Below are 20,245 nucleotides of genomic sequence, written 5' to 3'. Positions count from 1 at the left end.
GTACTATCACATGCAACTTTCTGCACTTCAACCTGCTTCCTATTTTTTTCCAACTGCACCCACAATAAAGATAAAGGAAATGATACTTTCGAAAATAATCCAAAAGTATGCACAGTAAGGACAATTGAAGGAAACTAGTCAACAAAATAATTCCATACAGTTTAAAGATACAACATGCAGAACTGCTTTCCAACATGCAGATTGCTGCGTGCTTTGTCACATGCGACAATCTTCAAACTGGCAGGATACTTGTTAAAAAAAAAATGGACCGATTCTGATCAATTCATAATGACCATCAGGTTTAATTAATTCGAGGGTCAACAAGAGTTTTACTGATCTTCGATTTTACAGAAAAGGGATGAACTGAATCCAGCATTTGAAACCTTAAAATCATGTGATTGAGCTGAATTTTACAATGTTTTATTCACAAAGGATACAATTTTTAATATGGCTTGGACGGAATTCTATATCGAGAGTGAACCTTTTGTAGAGGATTTGGTATTTGGCCAAATAAAAAAAAATGATGATAGATTCAGCACATCCCTAAAGACAAGCAAGTTACCCATGCCTACTAGTGGATCTTAGAGTTGTCAATTCATTGTGAATCTGAGGTATCAACCAACCTGAAGGCTCATATAATGTTAAAGGAGAAGCAAACCTAGTCGGCGCAAAAACCCTCCCCCCCTCTCGTGTGTTGCCCACCCTCCCTCCTCCCCCCTGGTCTACCTGTCCCGCTGGGCAAATGCCCCTAACTTGTTACTTACCCTTCTGCGCAGGTCCAGTCCACGGAGTTCACAGGCACCATCTTCTTCCACGCAATCTTCTTCCTGCTTTGAACGGCGTTTTGGCGCATGCGCAGTAGGAGCATTTCGCCGGTACGGATTGCTGCGCATGCGCCAAAAGTCACAACGTTTTCCGATTTCACTTCGTGACTTTTGGCGCATGCGCAATAGATCCGTACCAACGAAATGCTCCTACTGCGCATGCGCCGTTCACAGCAGGAAGAAGATTGCGTGGAAGAAGATGTTGTCGGTGAACTCCCTGGACTGGACCTGCGCAGAAGGGTAAGTAACAAGTTAGGGGCATTTGCCCAGCGGGACGGGTAGGCCAGGGGAGAGGAGGGAGGGTGGGCAACACACGGGAGGGGGGGAGGTTTTTGCGCCGACTAGGTTTCCTTCTCCTTTAAATATTCTGTGCGAAAGAAGTGAATCTACGAGCTGTTCAAAATATCAAATGGCAAGCAATCCACCAGGTATCCCCCATTATTTCCCTATTTAATGTTTGATAAATCAGTTTTTGCACATTGTCAGTTCTGACCAGAGATTGTGCTGTAAAACAGACTAGAAGTTGTCACAGCTGTAAGGTATTGGTAGCTTTAAAAAGTGCTTGAAGCAACCTGACATGTTGCTAGATACCAGAGTCTGTGCTCAGATTAATTTTGAATGAAAAAAACTGTCCTGTATGTGGAACTGGTAATCTGGTATTAAATGGCTAATGTGGAAGGTGCAAAAACAAACCAGTTATGTGCTGCTTCATTTATTGTATATGGGAGAAAATGATGCCATGAGTTTCTATCCCAAAGAATGCTGTCTTCTTAAGTTGTCACAACATTTGGCTTCCTTCCTTGGGTTTTTCTTGTAAATACTCCTGCAATTATTAAAAGAATTAGATTAGTAGTAGTGAGCATTGGACTGGTTTTGTATTGGATTAGAAGGTCAAATAATCAATAAAACAATATATCAGGGATGATATATAAATACTATATATATCGGGTTGAAAGAAATAGTACAAATAATGGTTCTTACCCTTCTCTACTAAGAAGCCTGTGCACAGGTGCATTTTGGCCTTGATTTGGCTGAAGGATTCTGTTAAAAACATATGAAAGAAATGAAGGCTAAGTGAGAAAAAAAGTAAGTCAGAAGTTCAGGAACGGGTGGTAAAGCTAAAAAAGGAGTTCACATGCTTTAAAAGAAAAGGAAATGAACACAATTTAAAAAAAAAAAAAAAAGTTAATGTTAACTTAAGGTGACCATAAACAATAAGATCCACTGGTTTGGAGTTTCCCCGATACCAATGGCAGGACGATATAAAGTTAATTAGAGCGTTCGGCCCTAGGGCCGAATGATCGGATTACAACAAAGAGAATGGTCACCTACGGGAAGATCAACTAGCCAATGCTATCCTCGATCGCCAGAAAAATCAAACCTCCCCAATCAATTTCTTAGGGAGACCCGTAAGAAGCCCGGATAAACTGGCAGCTTTAATCTTCCCGTGTATGGCCACCTTTATAGTCTGTAGTTCAAAAATATTTAGCAGTTTCTAGAAAGGATGCTATTCTTAAAAGATTGCAGTTAGCTTTATTTGGCAAGGCTTTTGATGGCAGGCCAATGTATAACCCAAACTTCTATTAAAACCAGGAGACCAAATCAGTGTGGTTTTGTTTGAAATGATTCAGTAAAGCAGAAATAAAACCTTACTGCAATACATAGCAGGATTTTTGTTTTTTTAATTAAAAATAAAATTTTTAGATATGATGTTTTTGTGCTGTGGCTCCAGTGTTCATTATAGGAATTGCTGTTCGAGAGCTGGGCATTTGTAGGCAGGGCATACAGTTGTGTTCTGAATACTAGCAGTGTGTTTAAAAAAAGTGAATAAAGCTCAAAATCCATATAACATCTTATAATTCCTTAAATCCTTTCCTTTGAGTCACTAAATGAATATTTAGTTGTATAAGCAGTGTTTCTGAGAACTTCTGCACATCTGTGTTGCATTGAGTCCACCAACTTCTGGCACCTGTTACATTCCACAATTCTTCTGCATTCAGCGTTGGACTGGCCCACCAGGTGTCAGTGAGTTCTCATGCTGCTAAACATTTGGTCATCTCGTGGCCATTCCATATCTCTATGAGAACAAAGGCTAAATAGATGGAATAATGGATTATAGTATGTAAAGAAAAGAGACTAGGAGAATAGAGGTTGAGTGAGGAAAGGAAGAATAATAATACAGAGAGTGGGCCACTGGTCTAAGGTTTTTTGGTGGGCCCCTGGTGTCCCAGTCCACCACTATCTGTGTTTCTTGGTTTTGCATCAGAAACAGCATATATGATGTCACCCACAAGTTTTCTATTGTATTAAGGTCCGGGGATTGGGCTGGCACTTCATATCGTCAATCTTGTTGGTTTGGAACCAAGATGTTGCCCATTTACTGGTGTGTTTGGGGTTGTTGTCTTGATGAAACACCATTTCAAGGACATTTCCTCTTCAGCATAAGACAACATGACCTGTTCAAGTATTTTGATGTATTGAAACTGATCCATGATCCCTGGTATGCAGGCTCGGACTAGCAATCTGTCCGCTCGGGTAAATGCCTGAAGGGCCGTACCATTTAGTGGTGAAATGGGCCCCTTCTGTTTTGTGGCGTCCGGGCAGGGATAGAGAGTACTGCACGCAGGCTCTTCTTCTCCCTTCACACACACACCAAGCTGCCTTATGTTCCTCCCTCCTCCTGTGATTGGCCAGTCAGGGAAAGGCAATGCCCCTCTTAATGGCCAGCAAACGAGTTGGGAGGTGGCCAGTCAGGGAAAGGCAAAGTCCCTCTCATTGGCCAGCAGACAGGTTGGGAGGTGGCCATCAGTCAGGGAAAGGCAACGTCCCTCTCATTGGCCAGCAGACGGGTTGGGAGGCGTCAGAGAGTTCCAGTCCTGTTTCTGTGAAACACGAAGCTCTGGGCAGAGAGGTAGAGGGAGGGGAGTGTGTCTGTGTGTTTAAGTGTGTGTCTGTGTGGGCTGCTTTGATTTTTTTTGCCCGAGCTGATTTTTACTCCCAGTCCGGCTCTGCTGGTATGTGATAAATAGGCCCAACAACATAGTGTGAGAAACATCCCCATACCATGATGCTTGTGCCACCATGCTTCAGTGTCTGCACACTGTACTGTGACTTGAATTTAGTGTTTGGGGGTCGTCTGACAAACGGTCTGCGTCCCCTAGACCCAAAAACAGGTAACTTTACACCTTCTTTGATCTTCCTGGAGCTGATCATTCGCAGAGTCTTTACCATTTGAATGGATAGAAGAATAGTCGAAATGGCAATTTTCTTCGACTTTTAGGTTTTGGTTGCCATTTTAAACCATTTGAGATCATTATAGCTGAGCAGCCAATCATTTTCTGCACTTCTTTATATGTTTTCCCCTCTCAAATCATCTTTTTAATCAAAGTACGGTGTTCTTCTTTTGAGACTGTTGAGTCTGTTGGTTTTCTATTACTGTACTACACCTACTAGTAAAATATTTTCCATGTACAAATATAATTTCTACCAAAAACAGTGACTGATCAGGTTAGTGATGTCTGACTGCTATTATTCTGAACACACCAAGACATGATAAATATATACAAAGCCCTTTGGAGTAAGCTGTTCAGACATGCAGTGACAGCCAGGATGTTCAGATTGGACAATGGATGTTCAGATTGTACCAAATTGTATCACTTGCACTGGCAGGTCTGAATTTACAGACTATTCAATGACCAACCAGATTTAGTTTTTTAAATCTATGAATTCTGATGCAGTTCCTTTAGAATTTAATTTATCAAGGCTGCTGCAGTAGACCTCCCTCAGAAACCAATGTGGGCCTAATGGGCTGACCAGATAGTCCAGTGTGTTGGCATCTTAAAAACAATGAAAAACATCGGCAAGATCCTGTATGAGATTAATTACTGCAGAAAAAAGGCTGGTTTCACTAAGCAAAGTCATTCATATTTTTTCCCCTAGTATTTCCACTCACCTGTTTTCTGAGGCCCTTGGTTTAGATGGAAGTTTTTTATTAGACATGCCATTGTGGACCACCCTTAAAGATGGAAACATGCAATCATTAACACCCTGTAATGCTTTGAAAGAATGATACCTATACAAATACTTGTAATGTGAAATCTAAAAAGGACTTTTTATCTTTATGAAAATAATTACTAATGCACAACGGGGGATGTAATAGAGTAATCAAAACACTTTGAGGGTCAGACTGAAATGTTGTCATAAACTCTGCAGTGTCCTAATTATGTAAGGAATACAACATTGAGACATTATCCAATGCATTATCCCCAAAATTACAGGCTGTGTGTAAAGCCACAAATGCCCACACTACTCAGTAGTGGCAATCAAAATTCTGTTTGCCTTAACTTTAAAAGTCACAAAACCGTCATTGCCATTATATTGTTTTGGCACGAAATCGAGAGACTTATCTTTATCTTGAATTACTTGGCTTGATCTCAGATATTTATAAAGGGAGCATTGTACAATAGATCAGGTAAATACATTCGGAGTCTAAAAATAAAAATTGGCCTGAGATGTAAAATTCTTACAAAAAAAAAGTATGCATATATTTTACGTATTAAGTGTCATATAAATGTGCAACAGTACACAAAGTTCTGCACACAAAGGAATTTACATTGCTAATGAAAGATTCCAGGGCTTTATCAATATAAGTGCTAAATTATAATAGAGTAGTTATTCAATAAGAAGTAGTTGGCAGCAAGTTATTAATGAAAACATATGTTTTAATTGAATACTATGCTATTGGTCCAACTCAGCAAGTGTGACACTTTATTTATTTACCTTGTGAGCTTTTTCCTGTCCAAGGACTTCTGAGTTGCAGATGAAAGGGTCACCCGGTCTCTAGGGCTCTTCACTTTTTCCTAGTACAAAAGATTTTTCCTTAAGTATAAATCATTGATTTTAATATTTTTCCCTCAGTGTAAATGGTAAAATATACCCTTGTTGGCATGTCTGCTGTCAGGCAACCAGTCTCTTTATTTAAAGAGGAAATCTTCCCCATGAAATAATGCCACCTAGACTTATGAGATAAAGAAATCAGATAAGGTTTATTCGAGCGGGGAATGATACTCACGTACAACACAAGTTGTACATAAGCATTCCAAAAAGCAGTCCTCCAGTGTTGATCCTTTTATACCCCTGTAAGGGGGTCTCCAAAGGCTTCAGTTCTGACCAATCAGAGGTTAAATCCTTGTTTCGTTTAGTCCATGTTCTGTGACAGATGCTCTAGGCCATCTGGTCTCAGATGATAATCTTGTCTGGAACATTTGGAGGGACTTGAGACATATGTGATGATGATAATATCTCAGCAAGTACATTACAAGCCCTCTTCTCCAAAACCTTAGTGTACAATCCTTATAATGTAAACAACTAGGTTGTCATTATTCTGTTAACCCTTTCGCTGCCAGCCAATTTGGCCAAGTTGGAACTTCTATTGCCAGACCGTTTTTGAACATTTTTTGCTCTTTCACTTTAGGGGACTTTCCTGGGGGGGTCTTTTAGTTTACCCATGAAAACAAGATATTGTTTTTTTCAGGACAACCTAAGCTTTCAAAATATGCTAGAATTTAGTTGTCATTCCAGTCCTGTAAAAAGATATGGGCTTCTAAGTGTATAAAAAAACCAAAAAAAAACAGTTTCACATGATACAAACGCATATATCAGAAGCATAATTTATTTTATGCATGAGAACATGGCAGATTTGGAAAGTTCTGTGTCTCCCGAACAAACCAATACCAAATATATATAATTTTATGGAGATTTCTCACTTCGATAGTTGAAAACTCTGAAGCAGTAAACTACCAAATTTCCAAAGCACCGCTCCACAAAACAGCATACATCTGATTTCAAGGCCAAACATTCCACTTACAGTAGGTTTACCCTAAAAAACTACCCCTCATTGGAAAGAACAGATTCCAACGAGTTCAAAATGGGTAAATATATATTTGTACTCCAAACTACCAAGTTGCAATTCTTTCCTAAAGTTAGCAGTTTTTATAAAAATGTGTTACATTTTTGAAAAATTACCTCAAAGTGTCCAGTCTACAGCATTGTATCTCCCACATATCATTATATACCAAGATACAACACCCCAAATATGAAAGCCCAGGGTCCGCTGAACAGTTTGATGCCCAATATGCATAGGTGCACCTAAATATGTGGAGTATAGGGGCCCCAGAACGAAGACACCCCATATGAGTTATCAGTTCTGGAATTCCAGATACTGCAAAATCCGCACATTTACATCATTTTTCAAGGGGCAAAAGTACAAAAATGTATGTTCACCCCAGAAAACCATATGTTTTTGGAAAGTACACATTCTGACGAATCTAATATGGGTATGCACGTCTTTCTACTCCAAAGTACCAAGCCGCAAAGCTTTCCTACATTTGGCAATTTTTACGACATTACAGAAAATCACCTCAATATTGCAACTCTGAAGCATCGTATCTCCCACATATCATTACATACCAAGATAAAACACCCTAAATATGAAAGCCCAGGGTCCGCTGAACAGTTTGATGCCCAATATGCATAGGTGCACCTAAGTATGTGGAGTATAGGGGCCCCAGAACGAAGACACCCCATACGAGTTATCAGTTCTGGAATTCCAGATACTGCAAAATAAGCACATTTACATCATTTTTCAAGGGGCAAAAGTACAAAAATGTATGTTCACCCCAGAAAACCATATGTTTTTGGAAAGTACACATTCTGACGAATCTAATATGGGTATGCACGTCTTTCTACTCCAAAGTACCAAGCCGCAAAGCTTTCCTACATTTGGCAATTTTTATGACATTACAGAAATCACCTCAATATTGCAACTCTGAAGCATCGTATCTCCCACATATCATTACATACCAAGATAAAACTCCCTAAACATGAAAGCCCAGGGTCCGCTGAACAGTTTGATGCCCAATATGCATAGGTGCACCTAAGTATGTGGAGTATAGGGGCCCCAGAACGAAGACACCCCATACGAGTTATCAGTTCTGGAATTCCAGATACTGCAAAATAAGCACATTTACAGCATTTTTCAAGGGGCAAAAGTACAAAAATGTATGTTCACCCCAGAAAACCATATGTTTTTGGAAAGTACACATTCTGACGAATCTAATATGGGTATGCACGTCTTTCTACTCCAAAGTACCAAGCCGCAAAGCTTTCCTACATTTGGCAATTTTTATGACATTACAGAAATCACCTCAATATTGCAACTCTGAAGCATCGTATCTCCCACATATCATTACATACCAAGATAAAACTCCCTAAACATGAAAGCCCAGGGTCCGCTGAACAGTTTGATGCCCAATATGCATAGGTGCACCTAAGTATGTGGAGTATAGGGGCCCCAGAACGAAGACACCCCATACGAGTTATCAGTTCTGGAATTCCAGATACTGCAAAATAAGCACATTTACAGCATTTTTCAAGGGGCAAAAGTACAAAAATGTATGTTCACCCCAGAAAACCATATGTTTTTGGAAAGTACACATTCTGACGAATCTAATATGGGTATGCACGTCTTTCTACTCCAAAGTACCAAGCCGCAAAGCTTTCCTACATTTGGCAATTTTTATGACATTACCGAAAATCACCTCAATATTGCAACTCTGAAGCATCGTATCTCCCACATATCATTACATACCAAGATAAAACTCCCTAAACATGAAAGCCCAGGGTCCGCTGAACAGTTTGATGCCCAATATGCATAGGTGCACCTAAGTATGTGGAGTATAGGGGCCCCAGAACGAAGACACCCCATACGAGTTATCAGTTCTGGAATTCCAGATACTGCAAAATAAGCACATTTACAGCATTTTTCAAGGGGCAAAAGTACAAAAATGTATGTTCACCCCAGAAAACCATATGTTTTTGGAAAGTACACATTCTGACGAATCTAATATGGGTATGCACGTCTTTCTACTCCAAAGTACCAAGCCGCAAAGCTTTCCTACATTTGGCAATTTTTACGACATTACAGAAAATCACCTCAATATTGCAACTCTGAAGCATCGTATCTCCCACATATCATTACATACCAAGATAAAACACCCTAAATATGAAAGCCCAGGGTCCGCTGAACAGTTTGATGCCCAATATGCATAGGTGCACCTAAGAATGTGGCGTATAGGGGCCCCAGAACGAAGACACCCCATACGAGTTATCAGTTCTGGAATTCCAAATACTGCAAAATCACCACATTTACAGCATTTTTCAAGGGGCAAAAGTACAAAAATGTATGTTCACCCCAGAAAACCATATGTTTTTGGAAAGTACACATTCTGACGAATCTAATATGGGTATGCACGTCTTTCTACTCCAAAGTACCAATCCACAAAGCTTTCCTACATTTCGAAATTTTTATGACATTGCCGAAAATCACATCAATATTGCAACTCTGAAGCATCGTATCTCCCACATATCATTATATACCAAGATAAAACTCCCTAAACATGAAAGCCCAGGGTCCGCTGAACAGTTTGATGCCCAATATGCATAGGTGCACCTAAGTATGTGGAGTATAGGGGCCCCAGAACGAAGACACCCCATACGAGTTATCAGTTCTGGAATTCCAGATACTGCAAAATAAGCACATTTACAGCATTTTTCAAGGGGCAAAAGTACAAAAATGTATGTTCACCCCAGAAAACCATATGTTTTTGGAAAGTACACATTCCGACGAATCTAATATGGGTATGCACATCTTTCTACTCCAAAGTACCAAGCCGTAAATCTTTCCTACATTTGGCAATTTTTATGACATTACAGAAAATCACCTCAATATTGCAACCCTGAAGCATCGTATCTCCCACATATCATTATATACCAAGAAAAAGCACCCTAAATATGAAAGCCAAGGGTCTGCTGAACAATTTGATGCCCAATATGCATAGGTACACATAAGTATATGGCATATAGGGGCCATAGAACGAAGACAGTTCTGTAATTCCAAATACTGCAAAATCAGCACATTTACAGCATTTTTCAAGGGGCAAAAGTACAAAAATTTATGTTCACCCCAGAAAACCATATGTTTTTGGAAAGTACACATTCTGACAAATCTAAAATGGGTAGGCACGATTTTCTACTCCAAAGTACCAAGCCGCAAAGCTTTCCTACATTTCGCAATTTTTATGACATATACAAAAATCTCCTCAATACTCCAACTCTAAAGCATTGTATCTCCTACATATCAATATATAGCAATATAAAACTCCCTAAACATGAAAGTCTGGGGTACGCTGAACAGTTTGATACCCAATATGCATAGGTACCCCTAAGTATGTGGCGTATAGGGGCCCCAGAAAGAAGACACCCCATACGAGTTCTGTAATTCCAGATACTGCATAACCAGCACATATACAGCATTTTGCAACAGGCAAAGGTACAAAAAACTAGGTTCACCCCAGAAAACCATATATTTTTGGAAAGTACACCTTCTGCCGAATAAAAATTTGCTAAAACTGTCTTTCTACTCCAAACGTACATACTGCAAAGCAACGCTAAAGGCAGTGGTTTTTATGATATTTCTGAAAATCTCCTAGAAATATTGCAGTTGGTCGCATTTATCTCACCCAATTTCTTATATACAATTAGAAAACACCATAAATATTGACGCTAAGGGTCTACTGAACAGTTTGATGCCCAATATGCATAAATATACCAAAGCAGGTGGGCACGTGCGGACCCCAAATGAAAATCGTGCTTAAGAATTTCCTCGCTGTCAATTCGCCTTCTGTGAAGATAGCACTCTGACTCCATATAATGTGCCGTAAGACCCCCTAACAGTACAAAGACCCCCCAAAACCATATATTTTTGGAAAGTACACCTTGTGCCGAATAAAAATTTGCTAAAACTATCTTTCTGCTCCAAATGTACATACTGCAAAGCAACGCTAAAGGCAGTGGTTTATATGATATTTCTGAAAATCACCAAAAAATATTGCAGTTGGTCGCATTTACCTCACCCAATTTCTTAGATACAATTAGAAAACACCCTAAATATTGACACCAAGGGTCTACTGAACAGTTTGATGCCCAATATGCATAGATATACCAAAGCAGGTGGGCACGTGCGGACCCCAAATGAAAATAGTGCTTAAGAATTTTCTCGGCTGTCAATTCGCCTTCTGTGAAGATAGCACTCTGACTCCATGTAATGTGCCGTAAGACCCCCTAACAGTACGAAGACCCCCCAAAACCATATATTTTTGGAAAGTACACATTCTGCTAAATAAAAATTTGCTATAATTGTCTTTCTACTCCAAACTTACATACTGCAATACTATGCTAAAGGCAGCGGTTTTTATGACATTTCTGAAAATCGCCTAAAAATATTGCAGTTGGTCGCATTTATCTCACCCAATTTCTTACATACAATTAGAAAACACCATAAATATTGACACCAAGGGTCTACTGAACAGTTTGATGCCCAATATGCATAGATATACCAAAGCAGGTGGGCACGTGCGGACCCCAAATGAAAATAGTGCTTAAGAATTTTCTCGGCTGTCAATTCGCCTTCTGTGAAGATAGCACTCTGACTCCATGTAATGTGCCGTAAGACCCCCTAACAGTACGAAGACCCCCCAAAACCATATATTTTTGGAAAGTACACATTCTGCTAAATAAAAATTTGCTATAATTGTCTTTCTACTCCAAACTTACATACTGCAATACTATGCTAAAGGCAGCGGTTTTTATGACATTTCTGAAAATCGCCTAAAAATATTGCAGTTGGTCGCATTTATCTCACCCAATTTCTTACATACAATTAGAAAACACCATAAATATTGACACTAAGGGTCTACTGAACAGTTTGATGCCCAATATGCATAGATAAACCAAAGCAGGTGGGCACGTGCGGACCCCAAATAAAAACAGTGCATAAGAATTTTCTCAGCCGTCAATTCGCCTCCTGTGAACATAGCACTCTGACTGAATATAATGTGCCGTAAGACCCCCTAACAGTACAAAGACCCCCCAAAACCATATATTTTTGGAAAGTACACATTCTGACGAACACAGAGTTGCTAAAAATATGTTTCTATCCCAAATTATCAAAGTGTAAATGAGGCTAAAACATTACATAAGGAAAAACAATGCAAGCATAAAACTGCAATAAAAATCACAAAAAAGCAAATACAATTAGGAAAATCAACGAAATAACAAAATAACTGATCCGACAGCGTGGTTAGAGGTCAGAATGCTTGATCCAGTAGTCATGCTGTGAAATCTAAAGTTTTTAGGGAAATAACATAAGGGAAACTTAGAAAATGAACTAAAAAAACAAAAAAAAAACCCCTATAAGTGTTTGTGTATGCATGGATGTACAGCTCTAAAAAGTGTATAAATATTTGCATATATGTATTTGAGTATGTAATATATGTGCAAAAGTTTGAAAAATCAAAAAAATCAGAAAATCAAAAAAAAAAAAAAACTACTTTTACTAGTATGTGTACTGTGTATATGTAAATGCCTGTAAATGTCTGTAAATACCTGTAAATACCTGTAAATAAGTAAAATAAGGGGCACTTACCAAATCTAGATGAAGAGGAGTCCTTTTCAGTGCTTTTCAGTTGAAACACGCTGAGTCACAGCACCAGGAAGTGCGTGGGCGGAGCAGGAACATGTGCTGTGCTGATGCTTGGGACATGGAAGCTGCTGAATCGGTTGCTGCTGTTGCTGCGTCTCTCTGCGACTCTGGAGTGGAGGATCGCCGATCTTTTTCAGGTAAGCTCGTTGCCTAGGGGGTTCTGCTGCTAGCTGCTCCTCTCTGCACGCTGATTTTGCAGTGTGTGCAGAGAGAGAGCTGTTTTAGTAAAGAACGTAGCTCCTACGTTCTTGGCACTTAAAGCCTTTTTTCAAAGAACGTAGGAGCTACGTTCTTGGCAGTTAAAGGGTTAAATATAATTCAAACGATATACTTATATTAATTATCCTCATTCTTATGCACATGAAAAATTAATATGGCATAACTAAGCCTCACAGTGCTCAGACTAATCTCTGCACATTTCTATTAATATATAGGTATGGGATCGTTATCCAGAAACCTGTTATCCAGAAAACTACAAGTTACAAAAAGGCCATCTCTCATAAACTCCATTTTAATGAAATAAATTAGATTTTTTAAAATGTTGTTTTCTCTAAAATAATAAAACAGTAACTTGGACTTTATCCAAACTTGACCTATATGCCATTATCTTTTCACTATACACTTTACATGATAACCCACCCCCTGTAGCCAACTGCAGATGTGGCTCATAAAATTGATGTTTTGTGTACAGAATGCAGAATAATGGCAGGAAGATTGTTTCTGTTTGGTCACTTAAGCCAGACATTAGCAGTACTGGGCTTGTTTACCTGACAGCACATGTGATTGCATAGCTATTGGTGTAAGGCTCCTACCCAGTAAGGAACAAAGCCACACCTGTCTGCTGAACCAAGTTTAAAGATAAATCTTCAATTTGGTTTGCAGGCTTAAAAGATGCCAAATCATACCGAAACCATGACAATTGTCTTTTGGCCAGCCGAGGATCCTGGTAAAAGCATGCTACATAAAATTAAAAAGGCCAATGGATAAAGTATCCAGTTTAAAGAGATTTTGTAACCTGCCAATGAACCCCAGTAACTGGAACCTTATACTGCCTGCCTACGGCTGTTGTCTTTTCTGCCAAGCCCTTGCCCTGTCTTTGCTTCTGACCCCACTATTTAGATACAAGAAACTTACCATATTTCTGATCAACTTCTCACGGCGCAGCTCTCGGTCATGAGCAAGAATATTCATTCTTTCTGCAGGGTCCATTGCAAAAAAAATGTCATGTATTTCATACAAGGTGGCTCTTAGCTAAGGGAAAAAAAAACTGTTAATGTTAATAAAATGGCCCATCAAAATCAATTAACGACTACATAAACCCCACAATGTGTTGTGAGAATGCCTGCACTAACAAAAAGTAACACAGCCATGCTTGCTTGACAAGCAATTGTTTAAATTTAGTTTTTCTCTCAAATCGCTACTGTGATGATAACATTCTTGAATTATTTACATCTATTTTTCTGTGTGCCTCCTTCTGTTCAAGCCCACCTCCTCACGTATCCCTGGGCTGGGTGGTGCACATGGAATAGGAATGAATAGATCAATGATAGGAAATCCAGAGACCTTCAAAGTTTATTGAACTACAGCTCTCTGGATGCAGAGAGCTGTAGGCAGGCAGCTTTTTGCCAATTTTCACACATAAAACGAAAGTAGCCCTATCAAATCTGAGAAGAGATCAAATAAAAGCCTGCATAATCACTGTACTTACTTGGGCTAGGACTCTTTCCTGCAGGGAAGCATCTTGTGAAGATACCATCCCTCGGCTTAGTGGAAAATCAGACTGAAATGTTGTCATAAACTCTGCAGTGTCCTAATTATGTAAGGAATACAACATTGAGACATTATCCAATGCAGACATTAAAATAGAAGAAATAAACGAAAGGAAGTCAATGGCAATATTACAGGTCCTGGCCTGTACTTCAAAATAGCTTGTAATATGCTATAATGTAATGTAATATGCTTTACTATTTAATAAAATCACTCTCTACCTACTGCAACCATCACCATAATGCAACAATTGGCCTTGTCTTCCTGAAGACTTGATTAAAAAAAGGGCCATTTTCATATTCGTATACTGGTACCAGTGTCAAAGGTCTTGACTGGATACTGCAGAGCAAATTAGATAAAAGTCCAGGTACACAGAAATGAGCAGTCAGTGAATAAAACGCATTTCTGCGTCATCTAATGGGAGGATGCCAGTGGACTAGTACTTTGTCTATGGGTCAAAGGTGCGTTTCCCCATGATACAAATAAATGCATATGGCTGAACTGTACAAATCCAGCTTGATAGCCTGCATGCCAAATGAAAGAATCACACAAGAAGCATGTAGCTGTATGGTGTGCAGATTCCTACTGATTACATCACAGACCAGCATAACCTGCATGATTGTAAGTATTGTGTAAAAAAAGCTTGACAAGATTCCATACAGAGTATGTCAACAGCCTAAAAGGCAATTATGCCAACAATTTCTACTATATATTCCCTCTAGCTCAATGTGATTCTGATGCTGTTGGATGTTCTAGCCTCATGTTAGCTTCCATTCTTCACCGTCTACAGTGATTACAACCAACCACACTTGGTGGTGAATTCTGAAAAAATCTGAAACAAGAAGGGAAATAAAGTCCATACTTTCACAGTTTTTTTCAGGTTCTTCAGCTTCTCGGTCTGCATAAGTCTGCGTGTAAGGAATCCTTTTGCCAGTGCTGTAGCTTTGTTAAATTTCCTCTGCATTGCAGGACTGTACACCTTTAGGAATAAAAGCAGAGCACCACATCTTTAGCTATCACTTGAAAATAAGGAAAGAGAAGAAAAAAAATCCCTATAACTCCCACTCCACTGTTAAAATGGAATGGTCATACATAACAGGATCTGGAACCCATGGGTGGTATACAGAAGAATACAAAACATTTAACTCTTACAAAACCCAAGCTTGCCTCATTTGGATTCAGTAAATACTTAACCAATCTCCGCCACAGGATAGCCACTACAGTTGTTATACCCTGAACTGATTGCATCTATACATATTGGTTGATTTTATCTCCCCCATAAGTTTCCTTTTTCCCTCTCTCCTCCCACCCTTTTTCTATTTTTGGGTTATTTTTCTTTTCTTCTTACTATTAAACGAGATTGTTCATTGTTTATGACCGTAAAGACAATGTCATTGTATGTAACACAGGAATAAGAGGTAAAATTTAAATTCTATTATGCCCAAGCGGGCTGGCGAATGTCCAGCGTCCGCCGTTCCTGTAAAAAGCAATGTTACTTTCTCTTTTGAAAATAAAATTTAAAAAAAAAAAATGGAATGGTCATATCTGTAAGTCCAGAAATTCATCATAAGTTGGGTTTTAATAAGCAAGATACCTGAGACCATCTGGTTTTTGCTCTCCCATGAGAACTTGAGACTGATGTGTTTGGTGCTCTGCTCTTTACAGGTCCCCACAGACCCAATGAAGACTCGTTTGTAGAACCATAGCTATGACAGGAAGTAGCAGAAACTGATCCAACTGTTCAGAAAAAGTAGAGAGATTGCAAAAAACAAATATGAACAATCAGAAATAATAATGCTTTCAAAGTTATTGTTCGTATTTTGGCAACAATTGCTTTGATATATTATTTGTTAGTACAACATTTATGCCAGAGTCTTGCCAATAAAATGGAAAAAAAGGTTTGCCCATGCCGATTTGGAACAACAACAACGTACTAATCTTCTTGGGTTACAAATTTTATTTTCTTGATTTCTTAGATTCTCCAGCCAACACTCCAGTCCCCCACGATGCCTTATAACTCTTCATAGGTCTGCTAAGAAGCTGGCTTCTGCTATACTGCTTCAATAGACAAGAGCCAGCAATACAGACATCGGAAAGGGATGGGAAATTCTGCTTTTTGCAGTAATTACATTTACAAATAACCAAAAGATTATTGAAAATGTATAAGTAATACATTGCAAATTTACATTTTTCCATTTGGAAATAATTAGTTATGCATCACCCTTTAAAATGAGCTCTACAACTAAATACAAATGTAATATTGCCTTACCACTGTTGTAGGTGGAAAATGAATGATAATTATCCACTGGAAATGACACTCTTTCTTGGACATTGCTTTCAGTTCTGTTACTTCTGTCAAGGATCATACTGTCATTGTCCAATGTCTGAGTGGGACTATCAGTGTCCTTTAACCTCAGTTGCTTTTCTTCTTCAAACTCCTAAAGGGTAAATTGAGAACAAAGTCTCCATCATTTTGAACAATTAAACAAGACCAGAAAAAGCTGCAAAATGCATTTCGTTAAATGGGGATGCTGGTATAACAGCACCTGGAAAACTGGGGAGAATGGTGCAGAATGTTAGCGCCGGCAGAAGACAAAGAAGAGAGCATGGAAGAGCAGGGAGAAGAAAGAGAAAGAGTAGAAGGTGGCAGTTGTTATGGAGTTGAAATATAAAAAATGTCAGGGGGATGAACATGAGCAGCAGTGTTGTTAAGGAGAGGATTGGGGAGTGGTACAGGAAGAGAACATAGAATTGTCATATAGAAGGTAAGGGGCCATGTGCAGGAAGGAATATGATTGATATGGAGAAGAGAAAGAGAATAGAGATAAATTCAAGGGGAAATAAGTGAAGTAACAGATGCTACAGGGCAGAGTGGCAGGAAGACGACATATGGAGGCATGTAACACCCTGTTAAAGAGAGTGCATAATAGGGAAGGAGTGAATATATATATCTATATATATCTATATCTATATCTATATCTATATCTATATCTATATATATATTCATAGTCAAGTTTATAGATACCTGTAAAGGTATGTGTATAAAGCTAATTACCCTTTTCAATTTCTCTTGTTCTCTTTCCTGTTCAGCAATCAGCAATGACAGCTGGTATGCATGTTGCTCTTCAAGTTTCTTCCTCATTTCTTCAAAAGCAACCATCTTCTTTTTAAAATGATCTCCTAGGTCAGACAAAAAGAGGGCACAGCATATTGTGAGAATGAATCGTTCCTTCTGTGGTCCATGGAGAATATTGTAGCAGCCATTCACACGTATGAAGGCAAAGATACTTTCTCTAAGCACATAATGAATTATTCTCCAGTTGTTACTTTAAACATCACTGGAAAGCAATTAATTAAACATCTATTTAAATTTGTTTATATTAAAAATTAAAAGTCTATTTAAAAATTAAGGATTAAACATCTATTTAAAATTTGTTATCTCTTGTTTCCTTTCAGCCCTTTTATTTGTCCTACCCAGGGTTTTCCAGATAAGGGATCTTTCTATAATTTGGATCACCATACCTTAACACGACCATGTAGAGAAAAGGTTTGGCCCAAACCAGACTTCAGGCAAAAAGATGCTGCTTAAAAACATACAGTATTTTATTTACACAAATGTTTTACATCCTACTTGTGGTACAATGCTGAACACTTTGCGTGCCTCTCCTGGGCACTTAATTATAGGCTAGTTTTTTGGGGGTTCATTTGTTCTTCATGTTCACTATACCTTAATTCTATTTTTTTTAAATTATACGCTAAATATTGTCAATAGGATTGATTTGCCTCCAATAAAGATTAATTATATCTGCGTTTGGATCAAGGAATTCATTTTTAAAGATGTATATTATTTGGAAAAACTGGAATCTATGGGAGATGGCTCTCTCTTAATACAGGTTTCCAGATAACAGATCCTATACCTGTGACACTATAGTGTAATACTTGAGATAAAGATATATCTTAATAACTGAGAAAAGATTAGAAGGCTTGATGCATAGGAGAAGATAAGTCAGTTTCACCTCATTACCAGTTAAATGTATTAACCAGATATTTATTCAACTGTCCATCAACATCTGACCTGCTACAGGTCTGGGACCTTTTTTGCAGAATGCTTGGGACCTGGGGTTTTCCAGATAACAGATCTTTCCGTAATTTGGATCTTCGTATCTTAAGTCTACTAGAAAATCATGTAAACATCAAATAAACCCAAAAACTGTTTTGGCTTTCAAGAAGGATTAATATCTTAGTTTGGATCAAGAACAAGGTACTGTTTTATCATTACAGAGAAAAAGTAAATCATTTTTCAAAATGTGGATTATTTTATTATAATGGAGACATCCCGTAATTAGGAGCTTTCTGGATAACGGGTTTCCGGGAAACTGATTCCATACCTGTACTACTTGTTTTTTAGATTTGGCAAAAAATGCCAGATTTCAAAAACTTCCTCTGTCAGTAACTGGTACATCATCAACCTCACATACAATTACTGTTTTGTAGAAATTCATCTTCTTACCTAGAATGCCTTTTCCGAGGTCAGTAGAAGTCAACTGCAGAGACCCACTCCGGTCCCTTGGCTTATGAAGCAACCTTTTCTCTTGCTCACCAGAAGCAGGTGGTGTAGTGTGTAAGTCGAGTTCAAGTCTACGTTTAATCTGAACATCGGACTGGTTCTCTAAAAATGGTTCTCTAAGACAGGGCCCAAGGGGAGTCTCTGTGGTTTGACTTGAAACTTGGCTTTGCATTAAGACTGGCGATGGTGTTTCCACATCATAAGATTTATTGAGTCCTACTGGTGAAGAGTGCTTTATCATCTCTGGCGAGCAATTTGTTTTAATCCCATGCTGTGTTATTGTATTTGGAATGTTTATATGCTGATCAAATACAGGCACTTTACTAAATGTTGAGCATGTTTGTTGTCCTTTTGCGAGCATGGTCTGTTGACTATCAGCTCCAACATTAGCAATGTGTGACATGCCAAAATCTGCTGCAATACATTCAGGGGATCCTGTAATATTTGTAACAAAAGCAGCATTGTTTGTATTTAAAGAATGCCTTTTAATGGAGAAAATATCTGATTTATAGTCCCCATGCTTTGTCACAGGATCAGACAAAGATGTTTTTTCAGCTGTCCTGGGCAGAGGAAATTTCATTGCTTTACCATTTTCCTTGGGGCTTAAATCATATGCATTGACTGGATTGGTGATAACTATATTCCCTGTCGATAAAGGTCTTGGCCGTCTCCTGTGCATTTTTGGACTTAAACTTGGCTCTGGACTAGGCAATTTGGCATAAGATCCTGTTAGACTTCTTAGAATGTTACTCTCACAGTCGGCAAATGATGAACATTTCAGTTCCTCATCCGATTCACTTTCTACAAGAGAAGATGAAGAAGATAACAAAGGAAGATCTGCATTAGAGTGGGTTGACAGAGAGTTGGGATGGAAGCTATGACCTTGGCTAGAGGCAGCTTGCAGAAGGGTATTTGATTTATTCAGCATTGGCTTTTCAATCATCAAAGGGCTGCAGCTTCTGCTCCTGCTCAGAACTTTGGCCTTTTCTTTTAAGGAGTTGCTTATTTTTATAGTGTCATTTTCTTTGTCAGAATTGCTTTCATTGCCACTAGCCTTTGAGAGGTTCTTCAGATGACGTCTGTTTTGCTCTCTTTCAATGTAATCTCTGGATTTCTTGAGAAGGTTCTGAAGGCTCATTTTGTATGTATCTGGAGCTTCCCTAGAAGAAACTGTATCACATTCTGACTGTGGTAGGCTCAAAGACATTTCACAAGATTTTGTTTGCTCTGTAGTGGGACCTACTGAATGTTTCATAGGCAAACTGTTGAGGTCTGGTATTGAGTCCGATAGGTTTGACTCAGAACTGCAACTCTGTAGTACATTTTCCAAAGATTTTTCAAATTTTATAGGGTCATGTTGGGCAGAAAACACTGGCAGGCTAATGACATTCGGAAGGATCGTAAATCCATTCAAGTTTTTATTGCTCGACATCTGATCAATGGCCTCACTGTCTGTGAGAACATTTCTACTTGGTCCTTTTTTAACCT

At 38.7% G+C, this 20,245-nt stretch overlaps 1 protein-coding gene across 4 annotated transcripts in view; it reads right to left on the bottom strand.

Annotated features, from left to right (window-relative positions):
- Positions 1-1,139: 1,139 nt before the first annotated feature.
- The window catches only part of ccp110.S (centriolar coiled-coil protein 110kDa S homeolog), a 34,958-nt gene continuing 15,852 nt past the window's right edge, over positions 1,140-20,245 (bottom strand). For 3 of the 4 annotated variants that reach the window (XM_018239121.2, XM_018239122.2, XM_018239125.2), the window contains 11 exons: positions 18,701-20,243; positions 17,246-17,370; positions 16,460-16,628; positions 15,785-15,927; positions 15,053-15,169; positions 14,132-14,233; positions 13,558-13,674; positions 5,604-5,683; positions 4,777-4,839; positions 1,806-1,865; positions 1,140-1,647 (listed from right to left, as the gene is read on the bottom strand). In XM_018239121.2, coding sequence (XP_018094610.1) covers positions 1,572-1,647; positions 1,806-1,865; positions 4,777-4,839; positions 5,604-5,683; positions 13,558-13,674; positions 14,132-14,233; positions 15,053-15,169; positions 15,785-15,927; positions 16,460-16,628; positions 17,246-17,370; positions 18,701-20,243 — 2,595 coding nt within the window. In that variant the 3' untranslated portion in view covers positions 1,140-1,571. The remainder of the gene's footprint in view (positions 1,648-1,805; positions 1,866-4,776; positions 4,840-5,603; positions 5,684-13,557; positions 13,675-14,131; positions 14,234-15,052; positions 15,170-15,784; positions 15,928-16,459; positions 16,629-17,245; positions 17,371-18,700; positions 20,244-20,245) is intronic. The other variant, XM_018239123.2, reaches the window with a different exon arrangement.

This window comes from Xenopus laevis, chromosome 9_10S, assembly GCF_017654675.1.
Source record: "Xenopus laevis strain J_2021 chromosome 9_10S, Xenopus_laevis_v10.1, whole genome shotgun sequence".
Taxonomy (NCBI): Eukaryota; Metazoa; Chordata; class Amphibia; order Anura; family Pipidae; genus Xenopus; species Xenopus laevis.
Note: the sequence above shows the minus strand (reverse complement) of the source record. Positions and strands in the feature narration are given on the sequence as shown.